The sequence below is a fragment of the Salvelinus fontinalis genome, chromosome 17 (assembly GCF_029448725.1).
Source record: "Salvelinus fontinalis isolate EN_2023a chromosome 17, ASM2944872v1, whole genome shotgun sequence".
NCBI lineage: Eukaryota > Metazoa > Chordata > Actinopteri > Salmoniformes > Salmonidae > Salvelinus > Salvelinus fontinalis.
In genome coordinates this window covers 2162137-2188396 of record NC_074681.1, presented here as the reverse complement: position 1 = coordinate 2188396, position 26260 = coordinate 2162137, and the positions used below count along the sequence as shown (strand labels likewise).

General features: G+C 40.2%; 1 protein-coding gene across 2 annotated transcripts in view; it reads right to left on the bottom strand.

The window, feature by feature from the left end:
- Nucleotides 1–2587: 2587 nt before the first annotated feature.
- The window catches only part of vipr1a (vasoactive intestinal peptide receptor 1a), a 111356-nt gene continuing 87683 nt past the window's right edge, over nt 2588–26260 (bottom strand). The window contains exons 7-13 of one of the 2 annotated variants that reach the window (XM_055865864.1): nt 24364–24517; nt 22843–22903; nt 18454–18520; nt 18262–18353; nt 13131–13260; nt 4982–5023; nt 2588–4643 (exon numbers count right to left, since the gene is read on the bottom strand). In XM_055865864.1, coding sequence (XP_055721839.1) covers nt 4446–4643; nt 4982–5023; nt 13131–13260; nt 18262–18353; nt 18454–18520; nt 22843–22903; nt 24364–24517 — 744 coding nt within the window. In that variant the 3' untranslated portion in view covers nt 2588–4445. The remainder of the gene's footprint in view (nt 4644–4981; nt 5024–13130; nt 13261–18261; nt 18354–18453; nt 18521–22842; nt 22904–24363; nt 24518–26260) is intronic. The other variant, XM_055865863.1, reaches the window with a different exon arrangement.

Below are 26260 nucleotides of genomic sequence, written 5' to 3'. Positions count from 1 at the left end.
GTCTGTGTGGGTGGACCATCTCAGTTTGTCTGTGATGTGTACGTCGATGAACTTAACTTTCCACCTTCTCCACTACTGTCCCGTCGATGTGGATTGGCGGGTGCTCCCTCTGCTGTTTCCTGAAGTCCACGATCATCTCCTTTGTTTTGTTGACATTGAGTGTGAGGTTATTTTCCTGACACCACCCTCTCCATCGTACACCTTTGGGATGAGTCCCCTCAGCAATGTTCCAACATCTAGTGGAAAGCCTTCCCAGAAAAGTGGAGGCTGTTATAACAGCAAAGGGGTGAGCAGCTCCATATTAATGTTCAACGAGCAGGTGTCCACATACTTCACAATCATATTCATTAACACTGGTAGAAGCACACTTTTGAGATCCGCCATAATGTTGATACGCCGCTGTCATTGCAATGATGCATTTATTAAATTACCTAAATATGAGCACGTGTGTAGCATTCCATGAATGTGCTATAGATATGCCATGGATATAGTGCATTAACCTTTAATAATGCGGTTTGGACCTGTTATCACGTTCATTAAATGCGTATAGATGTATAATGAATGGGTTGTGAATATGTTTTCAAAGTAAATCCTTACCCATTCAGTAAATAAAGGATATATTTGGAGTCGCCCAATGTTCTATAGACACATTTTCCATAACCCCCAATATTACTGAAATGGACGCCTGTTGATCTTGGAGTCAATTTAGATGTTGGAGGATAGGATTGAACACTGGACCTCATGTTACTACAAATGACCTTCTTCTTGACAGTTTTGTAGGTCATGGTGCTGTAATAGTTGTTTGAGGGAATCTTCCTATCGTAGACAGTTAGGGGATGTTACCTGGGTGTTTTGAGGGAATGTTCCTATCATAGACAGTTAGGGGGCGAAACCTGTGTGTTTTGAGGGATTGTTCCTATCGTAGACAGTTAGGGGACGTTACCTGGGTGTTTTGAGGGAGTGTTCCAATCGTAGACAGTTAGGGGACGTTACCTGGGTGTTTTGAGGGAATGTTCCAATCGTAGACAGTTAGGGGACGTTACCTGGGTGTTTGAGGGAATGTTCCTATCGTAGGTCTAACAATAGGTCTCCAGACACAGGTTGAGGAGCCACTATGTCTATCACAAATGTAATTTATATATTGAGATAAGTCATCTATTTGTCATCATGTTCCCTGGTTGTAAATGTGAGGACTAGAGAGAACATAGATTGTTTTCCAACAGAAGAAAACACAAAAGGGTTTCATTGCTTTTGTCTTTACTAGAACATCATTTAAAACTGAATCCAAAAGCAGAATTGCACAATATTTACAAAACACTTGCTTACACCACGGAATGTTCCAAAGCATTCCATAGAATGTCAAATATAGTTATTCATTGTAGATATCCTATCAAATGAGTGAGAATATCAATATGGTGTGTTTAAAATAATACAACTGAACACGTAACACAAATACTAACTTAAAAACAATTACAGAATACATGATATGCATTGAAATCCAGTTAACACCTGAGAACTGTAAATAACCACAATAAAACACATGATAAAAAAAATGTACTTCATTCCTACTGTATATGTAGCTTCACCATAGCTGGAACAATTGTATGACATTTTTAGTGAAAGGTACGTTCACGTATTCACATGTACAGTGACATACAACAACACAGATTTCTGAAAGGTTTTAGAAACCAAGTGGGAAACAATTCAGTACCATTGAATTCAGATATCTTACCTCGTAGAGGTGGCAACAGGTTAGGAGCTATGGGAGGAAACTTTTAAACATTTTACACACCCCATCACTACTTCACCATATGGCTAAACGCCATGGCTAACCGCCTGGTCTTCCCAATTATGATCATAAGTGGATAAGTTTAAGTTTTGAACGAAAAACACATACAGGTGCGTCTGTACTGAAACTCAATACTATTGGCTATTTTTTTTTTTTATGGGGGAGGGGGTTGAGGGGAATGTAAGAGCAAGACTTTAAAAATAGCTGACTGTCTGCACACCAAACTATGCACTAAGAGACTCTGACTTACAATGAAAACATCTGCGCTTCAATCATGCACATAAATTCTATGAAAACTATAAGCTTCTTTTCTTGGAATGTTATCCAGCTATATTTCAAACCCAACATAATTCTGGTACATAAAAGTGTCTTCATCAATGGCTAAACCTCTGGTTGATCATGGACAGCTGGATACTAGATAGATAAGGGACCAGACCAGATGCTTCCAATATAGACTAGACCACGTGGATAACATTTCACTTTGAGATCCTTCCAATGTAGATGCTGCCACGTGGACAACGTGTAACTCTAAAGTTGAGTAACGTGAAGTGGCCAGCCCAGCCAGTCAATCAGTCTGGTAGTGGTTTAATAAACAGCTTAAAGAATCTCTCCAGCTATTTTTTTTTTGTAAAACTTTGTTTCTGTGAAAAACAATAGCCCATGTATAAATACAGTAATGTACACACACTTAAAGAGAAAATTATTTTTTTGACACAACTGCAAACTTCAAGGAGTAGGCCATTGAAGGAGTTGGTCTGATGCCCCCCTCCCCCCCTTACTTGTGGGAACAAAAGAGAAAAGGACCACCCACCCCCCCACACACACCCCCACGTGTGTGATGTCATGGCATACCTAGACAACCCATTGATCGCCTTTTAAGTAAATCAGGTGATAAATGAGGAGAAAAGGAGACTGGAGTGCATCTTTAAGACTGGTCCCCTAGCTACCAGCATAAGGTTTTAAGTAGCACTGTGTGTACCGAGTCCTTTAATTTAATGCTCTGTTTCTCTCGACACTCATTCCTACAGGTGGTATGGCTCCCAAAGCTCTCCTATGCATCCATCAACTAGAAAACGATGGAAAAAACTAGAAGAATATTACGTTTTAACTCCCTGTTGTGCGTCACTTAAACCCCTTGACTGGAATGTTGACCACTAAATATTGACCTCTGAAACCAGTGTTGCTCTCTGGTTGGTTAAACTATTAATATGTTGTATCTGGATGTGAACTTCTGTGGGTTGAGTTTCAATACGTTTTCACCTAACAGGAACATTTCCAGTTTAATGGGCTTTGGCCTTTCTCACACATCTTCTCCTCTAACCTAGCCTGTTACCTCGTCCTAACTCCTAGCCTGTTACCTCGTCCTAACTCCTAGCCTGTTACCTCGTCCTAACTCCCAGCCTGTTACCTTGTCCAAGCTCCTAGATTGTTATCTAGCTCCTAGGCTTTTACCTAGCTCCGAGCCTGTTACCTAGCCAAAGTTCCTAGCCTGTTACCTAGCTCATAGTCTGCAACCTTGTCGTAGCCTGTTACCTAGTCCTAACTCCTAGCCTGTTACCTAGTCCTAGCTCCTAGCCTGTTACCTAAGCCTAGCTCCTAGCCAGTTACCTAGTCCTAGTCCTAGCTCCTAGCCTGTTACCTAGCTCCTAGCCTGTTACCTAGAGTTGGGGTCAATTACATTTCTAATTCAGGAAGTACACTGAAATTCAAATTCTCTTGAATGGTTTCCCATGATAAAACGTTGGAATTTGGTTTTACTTTCTGAATTGACTAGAATTGAAATGGAATTGACTTCAACCCTGCCACACAGACTAACACAACACTCATTACACACACAGATATATCAAATGGTGATTTGAACTGTAATGTGTTTATGGACTTAACACAGATAGCGTAGACCAGGGAGTAGGCGACTAGATTTAGCCGCGGGCTGATTTTTGTCATTGCGGCTGATTGGAGGACCGGAACATAGTTATGAAGCTTAAGATCACGTTATTGATCAATTGGTCAGACAACGTCTAACCGAAATGTAACTTCCGCTTTTAACCCAACCCCTCCGAAAGACACACATACATGTATACAGTATACAGGTGTTGGAGGTGTCGGGGCTGCCACACTGAGTGCCCGGGGAGCTGTTGTCGTGGAGGTTTAAGTGTCTTGATACCAGCAACCCTCCGGTTGCCAGCTCACTTCTTGCCAGATTTTTCCCGTCTGACCCGGGATTCGAACTGGCAAACGTCCGGATGCTGGCTCGCTTCTCTCTAACCGCTAGGCTACCTGCTGCCCCATATAAAAATGTGTACACTGCAACCACAACTAAGCCCAAAAAAGAGATTTTGAAAATAACAATCATTTCATACCTTGATTATATTGAGACACAATGATGTCAATTTTTTAAATATTTTTTTTTGTAGGAATACTTGGGAACTGATTTCCTAAATTAAACAAAAAAACAAGCAAAATAAATTGTGTTAAATTGGTCCGCGGCTTACAAAAGGGGACCGAGGGCATTCCTGATCTAAGCCTATCATTGCTGTTATTGTGTGTGGTTGGCTGGTGGTCTCTGCTGTGCTGACTGAATACTAAACAGTGCTTCAGTGCAGCTCGTCTCTGTTGCCTCCTCTTCTCTGCCCTCTGTTAGCACCCAGAGCTGGGCTCAGATAGCAGAGAAGTGTTCCTGGCAGTCGGAAGCTCGACGTGTGATTGGGCTACACCTGGTCAGCATGGTGATCTGGGTGCTGAAGTTGTTACCGTTGCTACCCAGATCCTGGGGCTGCTGGTATTTGGTGTCTCCTTTACCCAGAAACCTTTGCATGTGCCACCGCCGCCACTTACGCTTCACCTCCCCCTGCACCTGGTGGGGATAGAGGGAGGAGAGGAGGGAGAGAGCACAGGAGAGGGAGGAAGAGAGGAACATAAACATAGAAAGGGAGACATTGAGAGGGGATAGGACACAGCAAGAGGGATAAGTCAGAAAATATATAGACACAGAAAGAGATGGATGAAGACAATCTGTTAGACTTTATCTATCTCTTTCTGTGTCTAACAGATAGACACAGTGAGACTCTCGGTGTGAGAAAAATTAAAGTTTACAGTATTAGATCCAAAAATGTATTCCAAATTTACCCTGACATTGTCAGCTCATCGTAGGAACCGTTTTGTGTCTGTGCAGTGGAGTGTGTATGGTATTACCTCTCCATTTAGGAAACAATACAGGACTGCAACCCCAAATCCCTGAGAGAGAGAGAGAGAGAGACAGAGAGAGAAACAGAGAGAGACAGAGAGAGACAGAGAGAGAGTGGAGAGAGTCAGAGAGAGAGAGAGACAGACAGACAGACAGAGACAGAGAAAGAGAGACAGAGAGAGAGTCAGGGAGAGAGACAGAGAGAGAGTCAGAGAGTCAGAGAGAGAGAGTCAAAGAGAGAGTCAGAGAGAGAGACAGAGAGAGACAGAGAGAGAGACAGAGAGAGTCAGAGAGAGAGACAGACAGACAGACAGACAGAGACAGAGAAAGAGAGACAGAGAGAGAGTCAGACAGACAGACAGAGAAAGAGAGACAGAGAGAGAGTCAGAGAGTCAGAGAGAGAGTCAGAGAGAGAGTCAGAGAGAGAGTCAGAGAAAAAGACAGAGAGAGTCAGAGAGAGAGTCAGAGAGAGAGTCAGAGAGAGAGAGAGGAGACAACAATCGATCATTAGGATTCCTGATGATGAGTGTTTTGTTTCATAGAAAGGCCTTTGCCCCAGAGAGACTCAGCCAGAGCAGTTGTGGAAGACTGAAAAATGATCCCAAAGATTATGACCAAATTCAGCATGAGGTAGGGTCATTAATTCTGGGCCTGATAGAATTTTGTGCTGAGAGGACATGAGAGGTTTTTCCCCGAGGGAAAATACGAGTTTAAAGCAGATATAAATTAAGACTGCTATCATAACAACTAGATCATTGCTCTCACAAATGACCCGGGTATTTGGAAAGCAAATATAAAAAGTCAGAATGACTTGTGAGAGAGCTCCTTGAGAGTTTTAAGGGTCGAGGGTTTACATACTTGAGTTGTACATTATGCTACATAATCTGTCTATATATTCACTTCTATTTCGTGCACATACCTAAATGGTTAGATGGATGAAAATGTATCTTTCTGTGCCATGTGATTCAAGTGTTTACTTCATATTCCCTAATTGCCAGGAAAGGCTCATGCAGCAGTTTTCCTGTGGTATTCTGTATCTCTTTCTCTTTACCGCAAATGGCCCGTTTGGCTCAACCTCAACTCATAACACAGAACGTAAATCTCATGGGAGTCAGATAGGGACCGTGGAGGATATCAAACCTCTTTATTACACATCCTATGACTGTATTACGTTGTTTTTTGACACTTGGAGAATGCAGAGAACATAGACATATTGTATTCTTTACATCCTGAACCTGTTAACATACTAGACTGACTGGGACTGATTACATAATTATTGTTAATATCTTTACATTGTGCTCAGAAAGCATTCATTCCCCATGACTTAATTCCACTTTTTTTCTTCTACAGCCTGAATTCAAAAATTGATTAAATTAAACATCTCACTCATCTACATACAATAACCTATAATTACAAACTGAAAACATGTTTTTAGATTTGTTTGCAAATTTATTGAAAATAAAATGTACAGAAAAATCTCATTTACATAAGTATTCACACCCCTGAGTCAATGCTTTATAGAAGCATCTTTGGCAGTGATTACAGCTGAGAGTCTTTCTGTGTAAGTCTCTAAGAGCTGTGAGTCTTTTTGGGTAAGTCTCTAAGAGCTGTGAGTCTTTTTGGGTAAGTCTCTAAGAGCTGAGAGTCTTTCTGTGTAAGTCTCTAAGAGCTGAGAGTCTTTCTGTGTAAGTCTCTAAGAGCTGAGAGTCTTTCTGGGTAAGTCTATAACAGCTGAGAGTCTTTCTGGGTAAGTCTCTAAGAGCTGAGAGTCTTTCTGGGTAAGTCTCTAAGAGCTGAGAGTCTTTCTGGGTAAGTCTCTAAGAGCTTTCCACACCTGAATTGTGCAATATATGCCCATTTTTCCTTTCAAAATTCTTCAAGCTCCAATTGGATGATGATCATTGCTAGATAACCATTTTCAGGTCTTGCCATAGATTTTCAAGTAAATTTAAGTCAAAACTGTAGCTTGGTCACTCAGGAACATTCGCAGTCTTCTTAGTAAGCAACTCCAGTGTAGATTTTGCCATGTGTTTTAGGTTATTTTCCTGCTTAAAGGTGAATTTATCTCCCAGTGTCTGGTGGAAAGCAGGCTGAACCAGGTTTTCTTCTAGGATTTTGCCTGTGCTAGCTCTATTCTGTAAATTTTTTTATCCTGAAAAACTCCCCAGTCCTTAACAATTACAAGCATACCCCTAACATGATGCAGGCACCATAATGCTTGAAAATATGGAGAGTGGTACACAGTAATGTGTTGTATTTGATTTGCCCCGAAGATAACACTTTGTATTCAGGACAAAAAGTGAATTGCTTTGCCACATTTGTTTCAGTATTCCTTTAGTTTCTTGTTGTAGGCCGTTGTAAATAAGAATTTGTTCTTAACTTAAGGATCGGACCCTTTTTTTCAATTTTCGCCTAAAATGACATACCCAAATCTAACTGCCGGTGGCTCAGGACCTGAAGCAAGGATAAGCATATTCTTGATAACATTTGAAAGGAAACACTTTGACGTTTGTGGAAATGTGATATTAATGTAGGAGAATATAGCATATTAGATTAGATAATGTGCTATATTATAATATAGCACATTAGATTAGAATATAGCACATTAGACAAACATGAGTTTGTATTTTTTACATTTGTATCATCTTTGAAAGGCAAGAGAAAGGCTACAATGTATTATTCCAATTTTGATTTTGGCCACTAGATGGCAGCAGTGTATGTGTAAAGCTTTAGACTGATCCAATGAACTATCACCGATCCCGTAGAGGTTAACTGACTTGCCTAGTTAAATAAAGGTTAAATTTTAAAAGATTATAACAATATGCATGATTTGTAATATGTTTATTCTGTACAGGCGTCCTTTTCATTCTGTTAATTAGCTTAGTATCAGGGCTCCCGAGTGACGCAGCGGTCTAAGGCACTGCATCTCAGGGCTTGAGGTGTCACTTCAGGCACAGCTGGTTCAAATCCACAACCGGCCGTGATTGGGAGTCCCATAGGGCGGCGCACAATTGGCCCAGCGTCGTCCGGGTTTGAGTTTGGCCGGGGTAGGCCATCATAGTAAATAAGAATTTGTTCTTAACTTCTTAAAGTCTTAAACGACTTAAAGTTTTAACTGACTTGCCTAGTTAATTAAAGATTAAATAAAAGTATTGTGGAGTAACTACAATGTTGTTTATCCATCCTCAGTTTTCTCCTATCACAGCCATTAAACTCTGTAACTGTTTTAAAGTCACCAATGGCCTCATGGTGAAATCCCTGAGCGGTTTCCTTCCCCTCTGGCAACTGAGTTAGGAAGGACGCCTTTATCTTTGTAGTGAGTGTGTGTATTGATACACCATCCAAAGTGTAATTAATAACTTCACCATGATCAAAGGGCTTTCAATGTCTATTTTTTTTACCCATCTACCAACAGGTGCCCTTCTTTGCGAGGCATTGGAAAACCTCCCTGGTCTTTGTGGTCGAATCTGTGTTAGAAATTCACTGTTTGACTGAGTCACTAAGAAACGTCCTTGTTTTTGGAGGAAAAGCAAAAAAATGTGTCCATTTAAAATAACATCAAAATGATCAGAAATACAGTGTAGACATTGATAATGTTGTACACGACCATTGTAGCTGGAAACAGCAGATTTTTTTATGGAATATCTACATAGGCGTACAGAAGCCCATTATCAGCAACCATCACTCCTGTGTTCCAATGGCACGTTGTGTTAGCTAATCCAAGTTTATCATTTTAAATGGCTAATCGATCATTAGAAAACCCTTTTGCAATTATGTTAGCACAGCTGAAAACTGTTGTGCTGATTTAAAGAAGCAATACATCTGTCCTTCTTTAGACTAGTTGAGTACCTGGAGCATCAACATTTGTGGGTTCGATAACAGGCTTAAAATGGCCAGAAACAAACAAGTTTTTTCTGAAACTCGTCAGTCTATTCTTGTTTGGAGAAATGATGGCTATTCCATGTGAGAAATTGCCAAGAAACGGAAGATCTCATACAATGCTATGTTCTACTCCCTTCACAGCACAGCGTAAACTTACTCTAACCAGACTAGAAAGAGGAGTGGGAGGCCCCGGTGCACAACTGAGCAAGAGGACAAGTACATTAGAGTGTCTAGTTTGAGAAACAGATGCCTCACAAGTCCTCAACTGGCAGCTTCATTAAATAGTACCCGCAAAACACTAGTCTCAACGTCAACAGTGAAGAGGCGACTCCGGGTTGCTGGCCTTCTAGGCAGAGTTGCAAAGAAAAAGCCATATCTCAGACTGGCCAATAAAAAGAAAAGGTTAAGATTGGCAAAAGAACACAGACACTTGACAGAAGAACTCTGTAGATACAGGAACTCTCCAGATACAGAGTACATATGTCTTCCTACAGACACGTTGTCTTAATTCTGACCTTGCAGTACTGGGTTCACTGTCTGGAGTGGATGGGGGGAGGTCAACACTGTCATTCCTACATTTACATTTTACATTTTAGTCATTTAGCAGACGCTCTTATCCAGAGCGACTTACAGTAGAGTGCATACATTTTATTACATTTTACATACTGAGACAAGGATATCCCTACCGGCCAAACCCTCCCTAACCCGGACGACGCTATGCCAATTGTGCGTCGCCCCACGGACCTCCCGGTTGCGGCCGGCTGCGACAGAGCCTGGGCGCGAACCCAGAGACTCTGGTGGCGCAGCTAGCACTGTGATGCAGTGCCCTAGACCACTGCGCCACCCGGGAGATTCCTGATCGCCATTCCTGATCTCAATCTCTGTGTTTTGTCTGTCTGACCCGCCATTTTGTTCCCTCCTGTCTTTTTTCCCTTTCTGTGAGATCCTTCTTTTATGACTCTCTAAATCCTTTAAGTCTGCTGTTTTTGTTTAAAGTTGGCTCTGCGGTGTGGGTCAGCATCCATGTGCTGTTTGTAGAGTCTTTGCTTTTCAGCAGCGCCTCATTTTGCCATATCTATCAAAAATAAAGCCATATTATGTGATTACAATATTGAAACAGTAATTAAAATGCTAATAAGTCATTTTGAATATAATTGTTGAGGGTTTTATAAAACATTACGTTGAACAAAAAGTTTGTGGTGTTATTGATTGTCACTGGCGTTATCGTCATGTCACTGGTGTTACCAGCAAGAACAGTAACACCAGTGACAAAACTGCAGACAAGATGGCATATCTAAGATGGTGGCCACTGTAGCTCAAACCACACTTCTTAAATTGTAAATAAATCACTTAATCATGCAATTTTATCAATAATTTTAATCCAATTTCCTTTCCCCTTAAAATTGTATAACACCAGTGACACATCTTAAGTCCTCGCATGAAATTACCAAGTTAAATTACATTGTTAATATATGAAGAGAGAGTGCACACTCACCATGTGACTCACCATGTGACAGAGTGCTCACCATGTGACTCACCATGTGACAGAGTGCTCACCATGTGACTCACCATGTGACAGAGTGCTCACCATGTGACTCACCATGTGACAGAGTGCTCACCATGTGACTCACCATGTGACAGAGTGCTCACCATGTGACTCGCCATGTGACAGAGTGCTCACCATGTGACTCACCATTTGCTTTTCAAAACAGTCCCGTCTCCAATCAACCTCTGACGAGGAAGAATTTGTCAAGGATGATGCCTTTTGCATTATAGTGGTGGTTTCTATACATTTTGCATTATAGTGGTGGTTTCTATGCATTTTGCATTATAGTGGTGGTTTCTATAAATTTTAACACCAGTGACATGAAATTGAGGGACAGCTATTACTTGTAAATTATTTATAATATTTATTTGATATTTTAGTTTTCTAATTAGTCCACTTAAATAACTATATAACTTTCCTTTGTATTATGACATTTAAAAATATATATTTTTAAACTCAAACTATGTCACTAAACCATGACTCCTGACCTGAGGGACAAGACAACTTCATGGTACTGACTGTACTCTACAATATACATATAAAAATGGTTTGCAATACAACTATCTTACATATGTTTTATTAATAATTAACAATATTTTTTTGTTTCATTAACTCACACTTTTAAGTGTTTTTCCTGGTGAATAGGGCCAGGACAGGAAGGCCACCATTTTCGTAGAATGACCCATGTGTTCCGTAATCTTGAACTATACAGTCGTGGCCAAAAGTTTTGAGAATGAGACAAATATTAATTTTCACAAAGTCTGCTGCCTCTGTGTCTTTAGATATTTTTGTCAGATGTTACTATGGAATACTGAGGTATAATTACAAGCATTTCATAAGTGTCAAAGGCTTTTATTGACAATTACATGAAATTGATGCAAAGAGTCAATATTTGCAGTGTTGACCCTTCTTTTTCAAGACCTCTGCAATCTACCCTGGCATGCTATCAATTAACTTCTGGGCCACATCCTGACTGACGGCAGCCCATTCTTGCATAATCAATACTTGGAGTTTGTCAGAATTTGTGGGTTTTTGTTTGTCCACCTGCCTCTTGAGGATTGACCACAAGTTCTCAATGGGATTAAGGTCTGGGGAGTTTCCTGGACATGGACCCAAAATATCGATGTTTTATTCCCCGAGCCACTTAGTTATCACTTTTGCCTTATGGCAAGGTGCTCCATCATGCTGGAAAAGGCATTGTTCGTCACCAAACTATTCCTGGATAGTTGGGAGAAGTTGCTCTCGGAGGATGTGTTGGCACCATTCTTTATTCATGGCTGTGTTCTTACACAAAATTGTGAGTGAGCCCACTCCCTTGGCTGAGAAGCAACCCCACACATGAATGGTCTCAGGATGCTTTACTGTTGGCATGAAACAGGACTGATGGTAGCGCTCACCTTGTCTTCTCCGGACAAGCTTTTTCCCGAATGCTCCAAACAATCGGAAAGGGGATTCATTAGAGAAAATGACTCTACCCCAGTCCTCAGCAGTCCAATCCCTGTACCTTTTGCAGAATATCAGTCTGTCCCTGATGTTTTTCCTGGAGAGAAGTGGCTTCTTTGCTAACCTTCTTGACACCAGGCCATCCTCCAAAAGTCTTCGCCTCATTGTGCGTGCAGATGCACTCACACCTGCCTGCTGCCATTCCTGAGCAAGCTCTGTACTGTGGTGCCCCGATCCCGAGTCTAAATCAACTTTAGGAGACAGTGCTGGCGCTTGCTGGACTTTCTTGGGTGCCCTGAAGCCTTCTTCACAACAATTGAACCACTCTCCTTGAAGTTCTTGATGATCCGATAAATGGTTGATTTAGGTGCAATCTTACTGGCAGCAATATCCTTGCCTGTGAAGCCCTTTTTTGTGCAAAGCAATGATGACTGCACGTGTTTCCTTGCAGGTAACCATAATTGACAGAGGAAGAACAATGATTCCAAGCACCACCCTCCTTTTGAAGCTTCAAGTCTGTTATTCGAACTCAATCAGCATGACAGAGTGATCGCCAGCCTTGTCCTCGTCAACACTCACACCTGTGTTAACGAGAGAATCACTGACATGATGTCAGCTGGTCCTTTTGTGGTAGGGCTGAAATACAGTGTAAATGTTTAGAGGATTCAGTTAATTTGCATGGCAAAGAGGGACTTTGCAATTCATCTGATCACTCTTCATAACATTCTGGAGTATATGCAAATTGCCATCATACAAACTGAGGCAGCAGACTTTGTGAAAATTAATATTTGTGTCATTCTCAAAACATTTGGCCACGACTGTACAGTAAGTCACCGTATACTAAGGCCTACATGCTATATTATTGCATGGAGGCCTTAGTTCTGGAAGGATCCTAGATTCAGGTCAAAGAAGGATCCTAGATTCAGGTCAAAGACCATCCTACCTGGATGGATCCTAGAATCAGGTCAATGACCATCCTACCTGGAAGGATCCTAGAACCAGGTCAAATTACCATCCTACCTGGAAGGATCCTACAATCAGGTTTAAGACCATCCTACCTGGATGGATCCTAGAATCATGTCAAAGACCATCCTACCTGGAAGGATCCTAGAATCAGGTCAAATACCTTCCTACCTGGATGGATCCTAGAATCAGGTCAATGACCATCCTACCTGGAAGGATCCTACAATCGGGTTTAAGACCATCCTACCTGGGAGGATCCTAGAACCAGGTCAAATACCATCCCACCTGGAAGGATCCTACAATCAGGTGAAAGACCATCCTACCTGGAAGGATCCTAGAATCAGGTCAATGACCATCCTGATTCGAGTGTTGATGTCTTCAGGGATGAAGGCAAAGACGATGTAGTTGATTCCGAACAGAGGTATCAACAGTAGCGTGGATTTAGCCAACCTCCTGTGAATCAGAACAACAGACAGAATGAGGGGTGATTCTTTTTGGAAAGTATAACTTTGAATCATTTTTTATTTTGTGTGATCATCTGGAATGTTGTATTCTAAAATGGTGAGCTAGACAGAAAAAAAATACCAATATTATCGATATTTCTTGACCATTCCTAATCACGTTGACTGTGGATTTGGATAGAGAACATTCTAGACTGTTCATATTTCCCATATCTACCAATAATCAAAGGACAGAGGTGAAGCTAACCATCTTCTGTAGATGGAGGGTGTTTTATAGCAATATCTCAGAGCTGGGTGTCTTTGCAGGATGTCTGTCCTGAAGAACAACATTAAAATGGTAGAGTGAAATGTTGTACAACCTGATATGAAAGTTGTGGCCACTGCCCTCAGAAAAGGTGCGTCGACCAAAATGTAATAGGATTCCAAAAATGTTTAGCTGTCCGCACTCAAAAAAATACCTCCTACACCTGTTTTTAAACCAAAGAACAAGTTTATTCCCCCCACTTTTAATCCGTCTATCATAAAAAAAAAGTAACCTTTATTTAACAAGGCAAGTCAGTTAAAAACAAATATCTTATTTACAATGATGGCCTACACCGGCCAAACCCAGGCGACGCTGGGCCAATTGTGCGCCACCCTATGGGACTCCCAATCACGGCCGGTTGTGATACAGCCTGGATCATTACTTATTGTAAACTTGTAAAAAGCAAAATTGATCAAACTTTACAACAGAACAATCATAAGAGACATAGAATTATTAACCTTTCTTCCTCAGAGAGATTAGCATTAGAGCAGTTGATAAATGATAAGAGCCTTACAAAAAAAATAAAAATAATTGAAAAATAATTCAAATTCCTTATTATTGATTTCCCTGTAACTCCTGTTATATAAAGACTTTATAAGGTCCATACGTGTCATACAGACATTCCTATGAGACCAATTGTTTATGGTATGGTTGTTCAGGTGAAAATTTATCGAAATTTGTAGTCTACCATATTCAACCTTGAGTGACCTGACTTTTTTCGTGTATTATAGTCTCCCAATCAGAGACAACGATAGACAGCTGCCTCTGATTGGGAACCATACCTGGCCAACAAAGAAATAGACAAACTAGAATGCCCACCCAAATCACATGCTGACCTAACCAAATAGAGAAAAAAAAGTCTCTCTAAGGTCAAGGCGTGACATATATAAACTCTAGATTCCAATCCATCTCCTTCTCAATGGACAAGGGTACTGAAACAATTGATTTTCTTGATGTACAAGTGTATAAATCATCTGGGAATCTATATAGCTACCAGTGTTTGTATTTGTATTTATTATGGATCCCTATTAGCTACTCTTCCTGGGGTCCAGCAAAATTAAGGCAGTTTATACCATTTTAAAAACATTACAATACATTCACAGATTTCACAACACACTGTGTGTCCTCAGGCCACTACCACTCCACCACTACCGCATATCTACAGTACTAAATCCATGTGTGTGTGTGTGTGTGTGTGTGTGTGTGTGTGTGTGTGTGTGTGTGTGTGTGTGTGTGTGTGTGTGTGTGTGTGTGTGTGTGTGTGTCAATGTTTGTGTTACTTCACAATCCCCGCTGTTCCATAAGGTGTTTTTTTAATCTATTTTATACATCTAATTTTACTGCTTGCTTGTTACTTGATGTGGAATAGAGTTCCATGTAGTCATGGCTCTATGTAGTACTCTGTGCTTCCCATAGTCTATTCTGGACTTGGGGACTGTGAAGAGACCTCTTGTGGCATGTCTTGTGGGGTATGCATGCGTGTCCGAGCTGTGTGCCAGTAGTTTAGACAGACAGCTCCGATGCATTCAACATGCCAATACCTCTCATAAATACAAGCAGTGATGAAGTCAAATCTCTCCTCCACTTTCAGTCAGGAGAGATTGACATGCATATTATTGATATTATCTCGATGTGTACATCCAAGGGCCAGCTGTGCTGCCCTGTCCTGAGCCAATTGCAATTTTCCTAAGTCCTGTTTTATGGCAGCTGACCACACAACTGAATAGTAGTCAAGGTGCAACAAAACTAGGGCCTGTACGACCTGCCTTGTTGATAGTGTTGTTAAGGAGGCAGATAATCGCTTTATTATAGACAGACTTCTCCCCATTTTAGGTACTACTGCATCAATATGTTTTGACCATGACAGTTTACAATCTAGTGTTTCTCCAAGCAATTTAGTCATCTCAACTTGCTCAATTTCCACATTATTTATTACAAGATTTAGTTGAGGTTTAGGGTTTAGTGAGTGTTTTGTTCCAAATGCAATGCTTTTAATTCTAGAAATATTTATTCCTTGCCACCCACCCTGAAACTAACTGCAGCTCTTTGTTAAGTGTTGCAGTCATTTCAGTCGCTGCAGTAGCTGATGTGTATAGTGTTGAGTCATCCACATACATGGACACTCTGGCTTTACTCAAAGTCAGTGGAATGTCGTTAGAATCATTTTTTTTTATTAGTAAGGGGCCTAAACAGCTGCCCTGGGTGAATTCCTGATTCTACCTGGATTATATTTGAGAGGCTTCCATTAAAGAACACACTCTGTGTTCTGTTAAACAAGTAACTCTTTATCCACATTACAGCAGGGGGTGTAAAGCCATAACACATATGTTTTTCCAGCAGCAGACTATGATCGATAACGTCAAAAGCTGCACTGAAGCAACAAGACAGCCCCCACAAACATTTTATCATCAATTTCTCTCAGCCAATCATCAGTCATTTGTGTAAGTGCTGTGCTTGTTGAGTGTCCTTCCCTATAAGCTGAAATTCTGTTGCCAATTTGTTTACTGTGAAATAGCATTGTATCTGGTCAAACAGTATTTTCCCCCGAAGTTTACTAAGGGTTGGTAACAGGCTGATTGGTTGGCTATTTGAGCCAGTTAAAGGGGGCTTTACTATTCTTGGGTAGCGTAATGACTTTAACTTCCCTCCAGGCCTGAGGGCACACGCTCTCTAGTAGGCTTAAATTGAAGATGTTCACAGGAAGCCAAAAGATAAAAAACGGCTTATTGCTCGCAAATAGTTACCATCCGTGAACGCTCAAATGAGTTTACCAATAAGCCAACTTTATTATATACGCCGAATCTGTAGTCCAGACAAATAATATTCAAAACAAACAGAAAGTATGTTTCCGCCAAAGAAATTACCTAAAAGATTGGCTCCAATGTGCCAATGAAAAGGCGAAGGATATTAAAAGAAATCACCTCTTCACAAAGCACGTTAGAACAACAAAACCTTCCTCAGTGAATTGTGCTGTGATGTTTAATCCGATGACAAACTTCATCAACTCTCCGGTGATTAAGCACTGTCATGTTATCTCGTCAGACAAATCTTTAAATGGTGCCTCCCAACACCCCCCTCTATTTACGAACAAACGGTTAATAACCTCTACGGGATCGGTGTCCCCCCCTGCGAGACGGTTGAGCTAACGTGCGCTAATGTGATAAGCATGAGGTTGTAAGTAACAAGAACATTTCCTAGGACATAGACATATCTGATATGGGCAGAAAGCTTAAATTCTTGTTAATCTAACTGTACTGTCCAATTTACAGTAGCTATTACAGTGAAAGAGTGCACAGTTATGAACTTGAAAATGTATCAATCAATAAACCAATTAGGCACATTTGGGCAGACTTGATAAAACATTTTGAACAGAAATGCAATGGTTCTTTGGATCAGTCTAAAACTTTACCCATACACTGCTGCCATTTAGTGGCCAAAATCGAAATTGTGCCTAAACTGGAATAATACATTATGACCTTTCTCTTGCATTTCAAATAACGTGTTTTTTCTTTGAATTATCTTTTACCAGATCTATTGTGTTATATTCTCCTACATTCATTTCACATTTCCACAAACTTCAAAATGTTTCCTTTCAAATGGTATCAAGAATATGCATATCCTTGCTTCAGGTCCTGAGCTACAGGCAGTTAGATTTGGGTACGTCGTTTTAGGCGGAAAAAAAAAGAAAAAAAAAAAGAGTTCGATCCTTAGGTAAACGAGTAGGTGCGCTCCTGCAATAAGTAATGACAGAAAGGGAACCAAATAAAACTCCTTGTTAAGTCTACATGGGTGTAGTGTGCATAATGTAAAAACAAATCCAAAGGACTCTCTACAGGAGAGTTCTTTCAATATTATTACCTCTACGTTTAGCCCAAACCTTTTCTATACCAATACACTGTAAGTCATCAGTTCAATGGCCCGCTTCCATAAAATGTCTGGCAACAGGAGAGGCGAATAACAGCGCTTAATGTTGCTGAGTCGTTCATTAAGACGGAATGTCAATCTCCCTTGTTGTCTGACCAATGTAAAATGAACAAACATTTTTTTAACTAACAAACTACATGAGTTGTAGGTTAAACAGGAGTGTATAGATGATATTTCTGGTTGATAATGATCTGCTTCCACCATACGTTTACAGAAAGCACAACTTCTACATGCAAAGTTACCTTTTATGAATTACTGTTTTTTTTGGGGGGGGTGGGGGATGAATGTTAGCTAACTATAGTTTATACCGTAGATATCTTATAACAAGATCACAATGAAGAAACTCGAGACGCTGATGACACTAGCCTCCTCTATACCTGGCGCTAACATGCCTTCTCGTCCTGATATTTCTACTGCTCTTGTCCTTATCTTATCTGTTTGCACTTTATAAGATCTGATAACAGTCAGATCACAATGCGTCATCGACACCTGTCTAAAATTGTGGGCACAATCAGAACAAAGGACACATGTTAGAGCCAGGTGTAAACACGGCTTAGGCTGAAACGTTTGTCTATCTAAGCACCCCATAATGAACAAAATACTAAACATAAACCTTGAATCTCTTTTTTGTTGTTGTTGAGTGCAGACCAGCTACACATATAGTGACATCCTGATGACATCCTGATATGAACACATCCTAGTGAATTAAAATGGCCCCCCAATAAAACAGCTGAGAAAGTGAACAACAACAAAAGAAAAACCTACGAGTATTGATGAGATTCTTTCCTTCCTATGTCTCTGCAATTCATTTTCTGACGCAGGATCCGGATTATACAGATGAACAGGATGAAGTTGACCTGGGTTTGGGAATGAAAGAGGGCTAACATTTAATTCATGTAACGTAGAGTTGTATATAAAATGTCAATCATCGGCTAGGACAGTGTATGTGTGACACACCAGTATGGTCAGTAATATTGGCATTTTGATGATCCACCAGGGATGGTCGTTAATAATGTCCCAACACCTATAGAGGACAGAGGAGGAGCAGGGGCAGAGGATGAAGATGTCACCAACACACAAACACATTATTTAGATACTAATGGTTACATACAAAGTTAAGGCCCAAGGAAAAACTCTCATTACCATTTTATAATTCAAAATGACCAAAATGTGTTATCATTGTAAAAAAACAAAATCATTCAATAAAATATGAAATTGTACATTTTTGTCAAGGTTATACACTTGCCTATTGTAGAGTACACTACAATATAAAGTCCTCCTAACGGCCTCCATAGAGACCAACCATTCATCACCACAGGAAATTCACAGTAGGTTCAGGTAACTAACTGCTACAATGCTACGGTGGCCATGTAATGTGAAATGTGGCATTGGCAGTTTATAATAATCACTTGTCTAACAAAGTCATACCTTGGTTCTATGAATTGAATAACTGGGCACTGCAGTACACCCTTAAAAAAAATATATATAAAAATATACATGTACGGTGCTTGCAGAAAGTATTCTAACCCCTTTACTTTCCCACATTTTGTTGTCTTACAGTCTGAATTTAAAATGGATACAATTGAGATTTTGTGTCACTGATCTACACATAATACCCCATATTATCACAGTGGAATTTTGTTTATAGAATTTGTTTTAAATGTATAAAAAAATTAAAAGCGGAAATGTCTTGCGTCAATAACTATTCAACCCCTTTGTTACGGCAAGCCTAAAATAAGTTCAGGAGGAAACATGTGCTTAACAGAACAACTATAATGCATATGACCCATGTCATCCAAAATGTTATACTTTTGAATCATCTGTCCATAGAACATTCTTCCAAGAGTCTTGATGATCATCCAGGTTGTAACGACGTGCGCTGAAAGTCAGGAAGCAAGTTCAGGGAGTGAGTGTTTTAGTAAACACAACATAATACAAAATAAGAAACACGAACGACGCATGGACATGACACAGGAACAGAAACAATGATGCCTGGGGAAGGAACCAAAGGGAGTGACATATATAGGGAAGGTAATCAGGGAGGTGATGGAGTCCAGGTGAGTCTGATGATGCGCAGGTGCGCGTAACGATGGTGACAGGTGTGCGCCATAACGAGCAGCTTGGTGACCTAGAGGCCTGAGAGGGAGCACGCATGACACAAGTGCTTCTTGGCAAACTTGAGTCAAGCTTTTGGATGACATGGGTCCTATTATGCCTGGCGAAAACCAAACACTGCATTCCACAATAAGAACCTTATTCCAACGGTCAAGCATGGTGGTGGTAGTGTGATGGTTTGGTAATGCTTTGCTGCTTCAGGACCTGGACGACTTGCCTTAATAGAAGGAACCATGAATTCTGCTCTGTATCAGAGAATTCTACAGGAGAATGTCAGGCCATCCGTATGTGAGCAGAAGCTGAAGCACAGCTGGGTCATGCAGCAAGACAATGATCCAAAACACACAATCAAGTCCAAATGAAAATGGTTAAAAAGCAACACATTTGAAGTTTTGGAATGGCCTAGTCAAAGTCCAGACCTAATCCCAATTAAGATGTTGTGGCAGGACTTGAAATGAGTAGGTCGTGCTTGAAAAGACAAATGTCGCTGAGTTAAAGCAGTGCTGCATGCAAGAGTGGGCCAAAATCCCTCCACAGTGAAGTGAGAGACTGATCAACAACTACAGGAAGTGTTTGGTTGCAGTCAGTACAGCTACAGTAAATTCCTCCACAGTGATGTGAGAGACTGATCAACAACTACAGGAAGTGTTTGGTTGCAGTCAGTACAGCTACAGTAAATTCCTCCACAGTGATGTGAGAGACTGATCAACAACTACAGGAAGTGTTTGGTTGCAGTCAGTACAGCTACAGTAAATTCCTCCACAGCGACGTGAGAGACTGATCAACAACTACAGGAAGTGTTTGGTTGCAGTCAGTACAGCTACAGTAAATTCCTCCACAGTGATGTGAGAGACTGATCAACAACTACAGGAAGTGGATCAACAACTACAGGAAGTGTTTGGTTGGAGTCAGTACAGCTACAGTAAATTCCTCCACAGCGATGTGAGAGACTGATCAACAACTACAGGAAGTGTTTGGTTGCAGTCAGTGCAGCTACAGTAAATTCCTCCACAGTGATGTGAGAGACTGATCAACAACTACAGGAAGTGGATCAACAACTACAGGAAGTGTTTGGTTGGAGTCAGTGCAGTTAAAGGTGGCACAACCAGTTGTTGAGTGTAAGGGGGCAATTACTTTTTCACACAGGGGAATTGGGTATTGCATAATTTTGTAAATTAAATTAAATAAGTAATAATTTTGTTTGTTTTTTGTAAACTCAGATTCCCTTTATTTTTTATTTTTTTGGTTGAAGATCTCATAACATTCAGAATCAAAACTATGCAAAAATAGGGGTCAAATACGGCACTGTATGTACAATACCAATCAAAAGTTTGGACACACCTACCAATTCCAGGGTTTTTCTTTATTTGTACTAATTTCTACATTGTAGAATAATAGTGAAGACATCAAAACTATGAAATAACACATATGGAAGTAACCATGTAGTAACCAAAAAAAGTGTTAAACAAATATTAAATATATTTGAGATTTTTCAAAGTAGCTACCCTTTGCCTTGATGACAGCTTTGCACACTCTTGGCATTCTCTCAACCAGCGTCATGAGGTAGCCACCTGGAATGCATTTCAATTAACAGGTGTGCCTTGTTAAAAGTTCATTTGTGGGATTTCTTTCCTTCTTAATGTGTTTGAGCCAATCAATTGTGATGTGATAACATAAGGGTGGTACACAGAAGATAGCCCTATTTGGTAAAAGACCAAGTCTATAATGTGGCAAGAACAGCTCAAATAAGCAAAGAGAAACGACAGTCCATCATTACTTTAAGACATGATGGTCAGTCAAAGTGAAATATTTCAAGAACTTTGAAAGTTTCTTCAAGTGCAGTCGCAAAAACCATGAAGCGCTATGATGAAACTGGCTCTCATGAGGACCGCCACAGGAATGGAAGTCCCACAGTTACCTCTGCTGCAGAGGATAAATTCATTAGAGTTACCAGACTCAGAAATTGCAGCCCAAATAAATGCTTCACAGATTTCAAGTAACAGACACATCTCAACATCAACTGTTCAGAGGAGACTGCGTGAATCAGGCCTTTTATGGTCGAATTAACAAGAGAATGGAGAATGGAACGAGAATGGAATTAGTCACATTTGAATCGAAGGTGTTGTATTAGATTTGCCACAAACACAACACTTTGTATTCAGGACAAAAGGTTAATTGCTTTGACGTTTTTTTTGTTGCTGCAGTATTACTTTAGTGGCTTGTTTTCACTCTGTCAATTAGATTAGTATTTTGGAGTAACTACAATGTTGTTGATCCATCCACACTGTTTTAAAGTCATCATTCACCTCATGGTGAAATCCCTGAGCGGTTTCCTTCCTCTCCAGATGCCTGTATATTTGTAGTGACTGAGTGTATTGATACACCATCCAAAGTGTCATTAATAACTTCCCCATGCTCAAAGGGAAATTCAATATCTGCTACCATTCACTGCTCGACTGAGGGACCTTACAGATAATTGTATGTGTGGGGTAAAGAGATTTAAAAAATCACGTTAAACGCTATTATTGCAACTTATTATGTGACTCGTTCAGCACATTTGTACTCCTGAACTTAAGTAGGCCATAACAAAAGGGTTGAATACTTATTGACAGAAGACATTTCAGCTAAAAATAAAATATGAATTTGTAACAAATTCCTAAAAACATAATTCCACTTTTACATTATTGGATTTTGTGTGTACGCCAGTGATAAAAATAAAAAAAATCTAAATTGAATCCATTTTAAATTCAGGCTGTAACACAACAAAATGTGGAAAAACTCAAGTGGTGTGAATACTTTCTGAGGGCGCTGTATATATAAGAAACCCTTCTTTGTCCCCTAAGGCAGGATTTCCTAAACTTGGTCCAGGGGCCCTCCCTGGTTGAACGTTTTGATTTTTTGCCCTAGCACTGTGTCTGTCCCCGTTAAAGTACAACTTAACTTTAAACTTTTTCTGAGTGTACGAGAAAGTGCAGTAGAATGTTTGCCACAGGTTCATATTTTATTATAGTACATTGACATAATTTTCAGTGAGTGTTTCATGGATGGACGACTAGCATACATTCATTGCCTGTTGAGATACATTTTCAATTGCAATGTGGAACAAAAATATCACAGGATTTTCAAAACACTTGTTGACAAAGTTGGAGGAGATTCTGAGAAAAAAACCCACAGATTCTAGACAAACAAACACTAACAAAAAACAAACTAACAAAATAACAGTGAACTTACCCAGAGTGTTTTAAATAAGCCTTTGTAATAACCCAAGCTGTGATAAAAACAGTTGGGGCCCCTGTGGATATCAGAGAACAAACAACAACAAAACATTGTCAACAAACAGTGGTGAGTTCACTTTTTTTTTAAAGTTATTGCCAAGAGATTATGATAAAGGTATCTGTGTCCTGGAGCATGCAGACAAAGCATAACACCTGTAGGTGTATGAGCCTCAGTCACTGTTCCAGCTGGCTACCACCCGGTACTCAACCCTGCGCCTTAGAGACTGCTGCCCTACGTACACAGTCATTGAACACTGGTCACTTTAACAATGTTTCCATGCTGTTTTACCCACTTCATATGTATATACTGTATTCTAATCATTGAACACTGGTCACTTTAACAATGTTTCCATACTGTTTCACCCACTTTGAGTGTGAAAAATCCAGCAGCGTTGCCGTTTCTGACACACTCAAACCGATGCGCCTGGCACCTACTATCATACCCCTCGTTCAAAGGCACTTCAATCTTTTGTCTTGTCCATTCACCCTCTGAATGGCACACATACTCAATCCATGTCTCAATTGCCTCAAGGCTTAAAAATCTTTCTTTAACCGGTCTCCTCCCCTTCATCGACACTGATTGAAGTGGATTTAACAAGTGACATCAATAAGGGATGATAGATTTCATCTGGATTCACCTGGTCAGTCTCTGTCATGGAAAGAGCAGGTTTTCCTAATGTTTTGTACACTCAGTGTATCTATATTTATACTCCGGTCTCTGACATTGCTCGTTCTGATATTTCTTAATTTTTCTGGATTATGTGTGTATAGTTTATTAATAATATTAATATTATTACTGCACTGATTGAGCTATTAAAAGCATAAACCTTGATTTAAATATGAATTTGTTTGGTCCAGTCTGACACAATGTTCAAACACAATGCTATCAACTCAATTACATCACTTTTCAAACACAACGTTAACAATGATATTCTAACACAAGTACATGACATTTCAATCAGTCTAGTAGAAAACAAACAAGCAACCAGCATGACATTGTACATTTACTTTTCAGATTACTGCTCAGTAAGTAAATACCTAAAAACAAGAATGTTGGCGACACCTCTGCAGTGTTTTTTAAAAGAATCCAGAAATGGACAGCATGCCTTTTACCTAAAAATCTTCTTCAAATCCTGTAAATACATGGTCACACTGCCATTTTGGTTATCAGTGATCAGGTGTGGATGAGTAACAAACTGGATGTTTTTAGATACAACACAAGCATCTGGAAGTGATAGAGTTACTCTTTAGAAGTAATATTAATCTAATGTATAATCAGTGGGGGGGTTTATTTCAAATTCGTGCTAGCCTTATCCAAGTACAGGTAAAAAAAACATTGACATATGGTGTCTCCTTAAAAAAAAAAAAACGTCCTGAATATGATCATCAAAATTAAATCAAAATTCACAGCCAAACATTGCATATAATCCTAATGGGATTAAACACACAGTTGGAGATATATTACAGTGACACCTACCCCAGCCAATCAGAATGTACCACCAGAAGTACTTCCTCTCGGAGAAGAAGGAGACAGCCAATAGGGTGTGGATGTAGAGGCCTTCGACCAATAGCCAGAAGTAGCTGGTCATGATGCCATACTGGAAGAAGACAACCCCTGCCTTACATCCCACCTACGGAGAGAGAGCACAGTATCAACATGGAAATTGCAGAATCGCATTAGTGGAAACGTTGTGGGTTCTCAGGTCAGGCCTCTGATTGGACAAAGCCATCGATCATGTGACACCAGTCATTCCTATGTGAAGACTCAATAGCGCATTGAAGTTAAATGAAGTCGGTTAGGATGGTGTTTTATGGAGACATATAACACGCTCAGTTTGAGCTACTCCAGGAAGTGATGCTGCAGGCCAGCTCAGTGCTGCCCCCTCTCATTGACTATTTCAAGTTGAAGGCCGACCGGGGTACTGCAGGCTGCCATTATCATGTAAATTACCCTTATTACATCTATGTGTGATTTTAAAATAATCGGTTCCAGGACATACATCTGGTGAATTAGAAGCAATTATTGGCACCATGATTGTCTTCTTAAAATGTTTTTATATGCACAAAGATTGACCACAAAGATTGACATTTTTTCCATTCCCTTTAATGGATGCAGACTAACAATGTCTGCAGTACCGTGGTCGGCCTTGAACTTCCGTGGCTTCAATGAGAGGGGCCAGTCATTCTTCCCTGGTTTGAGTCATGTTGGGGACAATTTTAGGATTTTAGCTAACCCTAAACCTTTTCCTAATCTTAACCTAATTATCTTGCGTAAGTTCTCCTAACCTGCTACGAAAAGTCACTTCTGCAAATCAAAATCAAACTTTATTTGTCACATGCGCCGAATACAACAAGTGTACACCTTACCGTGAAATGCTTATTACACTTCTTGTATTCAGTGTGTGACAAATAAAGGTTGATTTGATTTGCAAAAGTGACTTTTCATAGCAGGTTAGGAGAATTTCCCCCCAGAGAATTAAGGCACCTATCTAGTCAAAGGTGGCAGATCTGTACAGGTTCTAAATAACATGATACCCCATGCAAGTTAGTCAGATGATTGAGAAGGAAAACCTTGATAGCACTTTTTATTTAACCCTTATTTTACCAGGTAAATTGACTGAGAACACATGTTCATTTACAGCAACAACCTGGGGAATAGTTACAAGGGAGAGGAGGGGGGATGAATGGGCCAATTGTAAGCTTGGGATGATTAGGTGACTGTATGAGGGAAAATTTGGGAATTTAGCCAGGACACCAGGGTTACCCTTATGATAAGTGTCATGGGATCTTTAGTGATGACAGAGAGTCAGGACACCCATTTTAACATCCCTTCTGAAAGACAGCACCCTACACAGGGCAATGTCCCCAATCACTGCCCTGGGGCATTGGGATATTTGTTTTAGACCAGAGGAAAGTATGCCTTCTACTGACCCTCCAACACCACTTCCAGCAGCATCTGGTCTCCCATCCAGGGATCAACCAAGAGCAGCCTTGCTTAGCTTCAGAAGCAAACCAGCAGTGAGATGCAGGGTGGTTTGCTGCTGGGTTACTTTCACCATACAGCAGGCGTCACATTTTCTCAGTCTATTTATAAACATTCAATCCCTAGATAATCAAACAATATACATTTCAAACTAACTGTCGTTCTATAAAACCAACACTGTAATGTTAGATTAGATAGTGGTTATGAGCTATCATAGCGAGTTTACATGTCTCCTCTTTAAGCTGTTTCTGAGAGTCTCTCTCTATATACAACATGTCTCCCCTAAGAGTCCTGTACAAGCTGTTTCTAAGGGCTGTCTACATGTCAGATTAGGTCAGTGTTTCTCAATCCTGGTCCTTGACCTCCCGGGTGGCGCAGTGGTCTAGGGCAC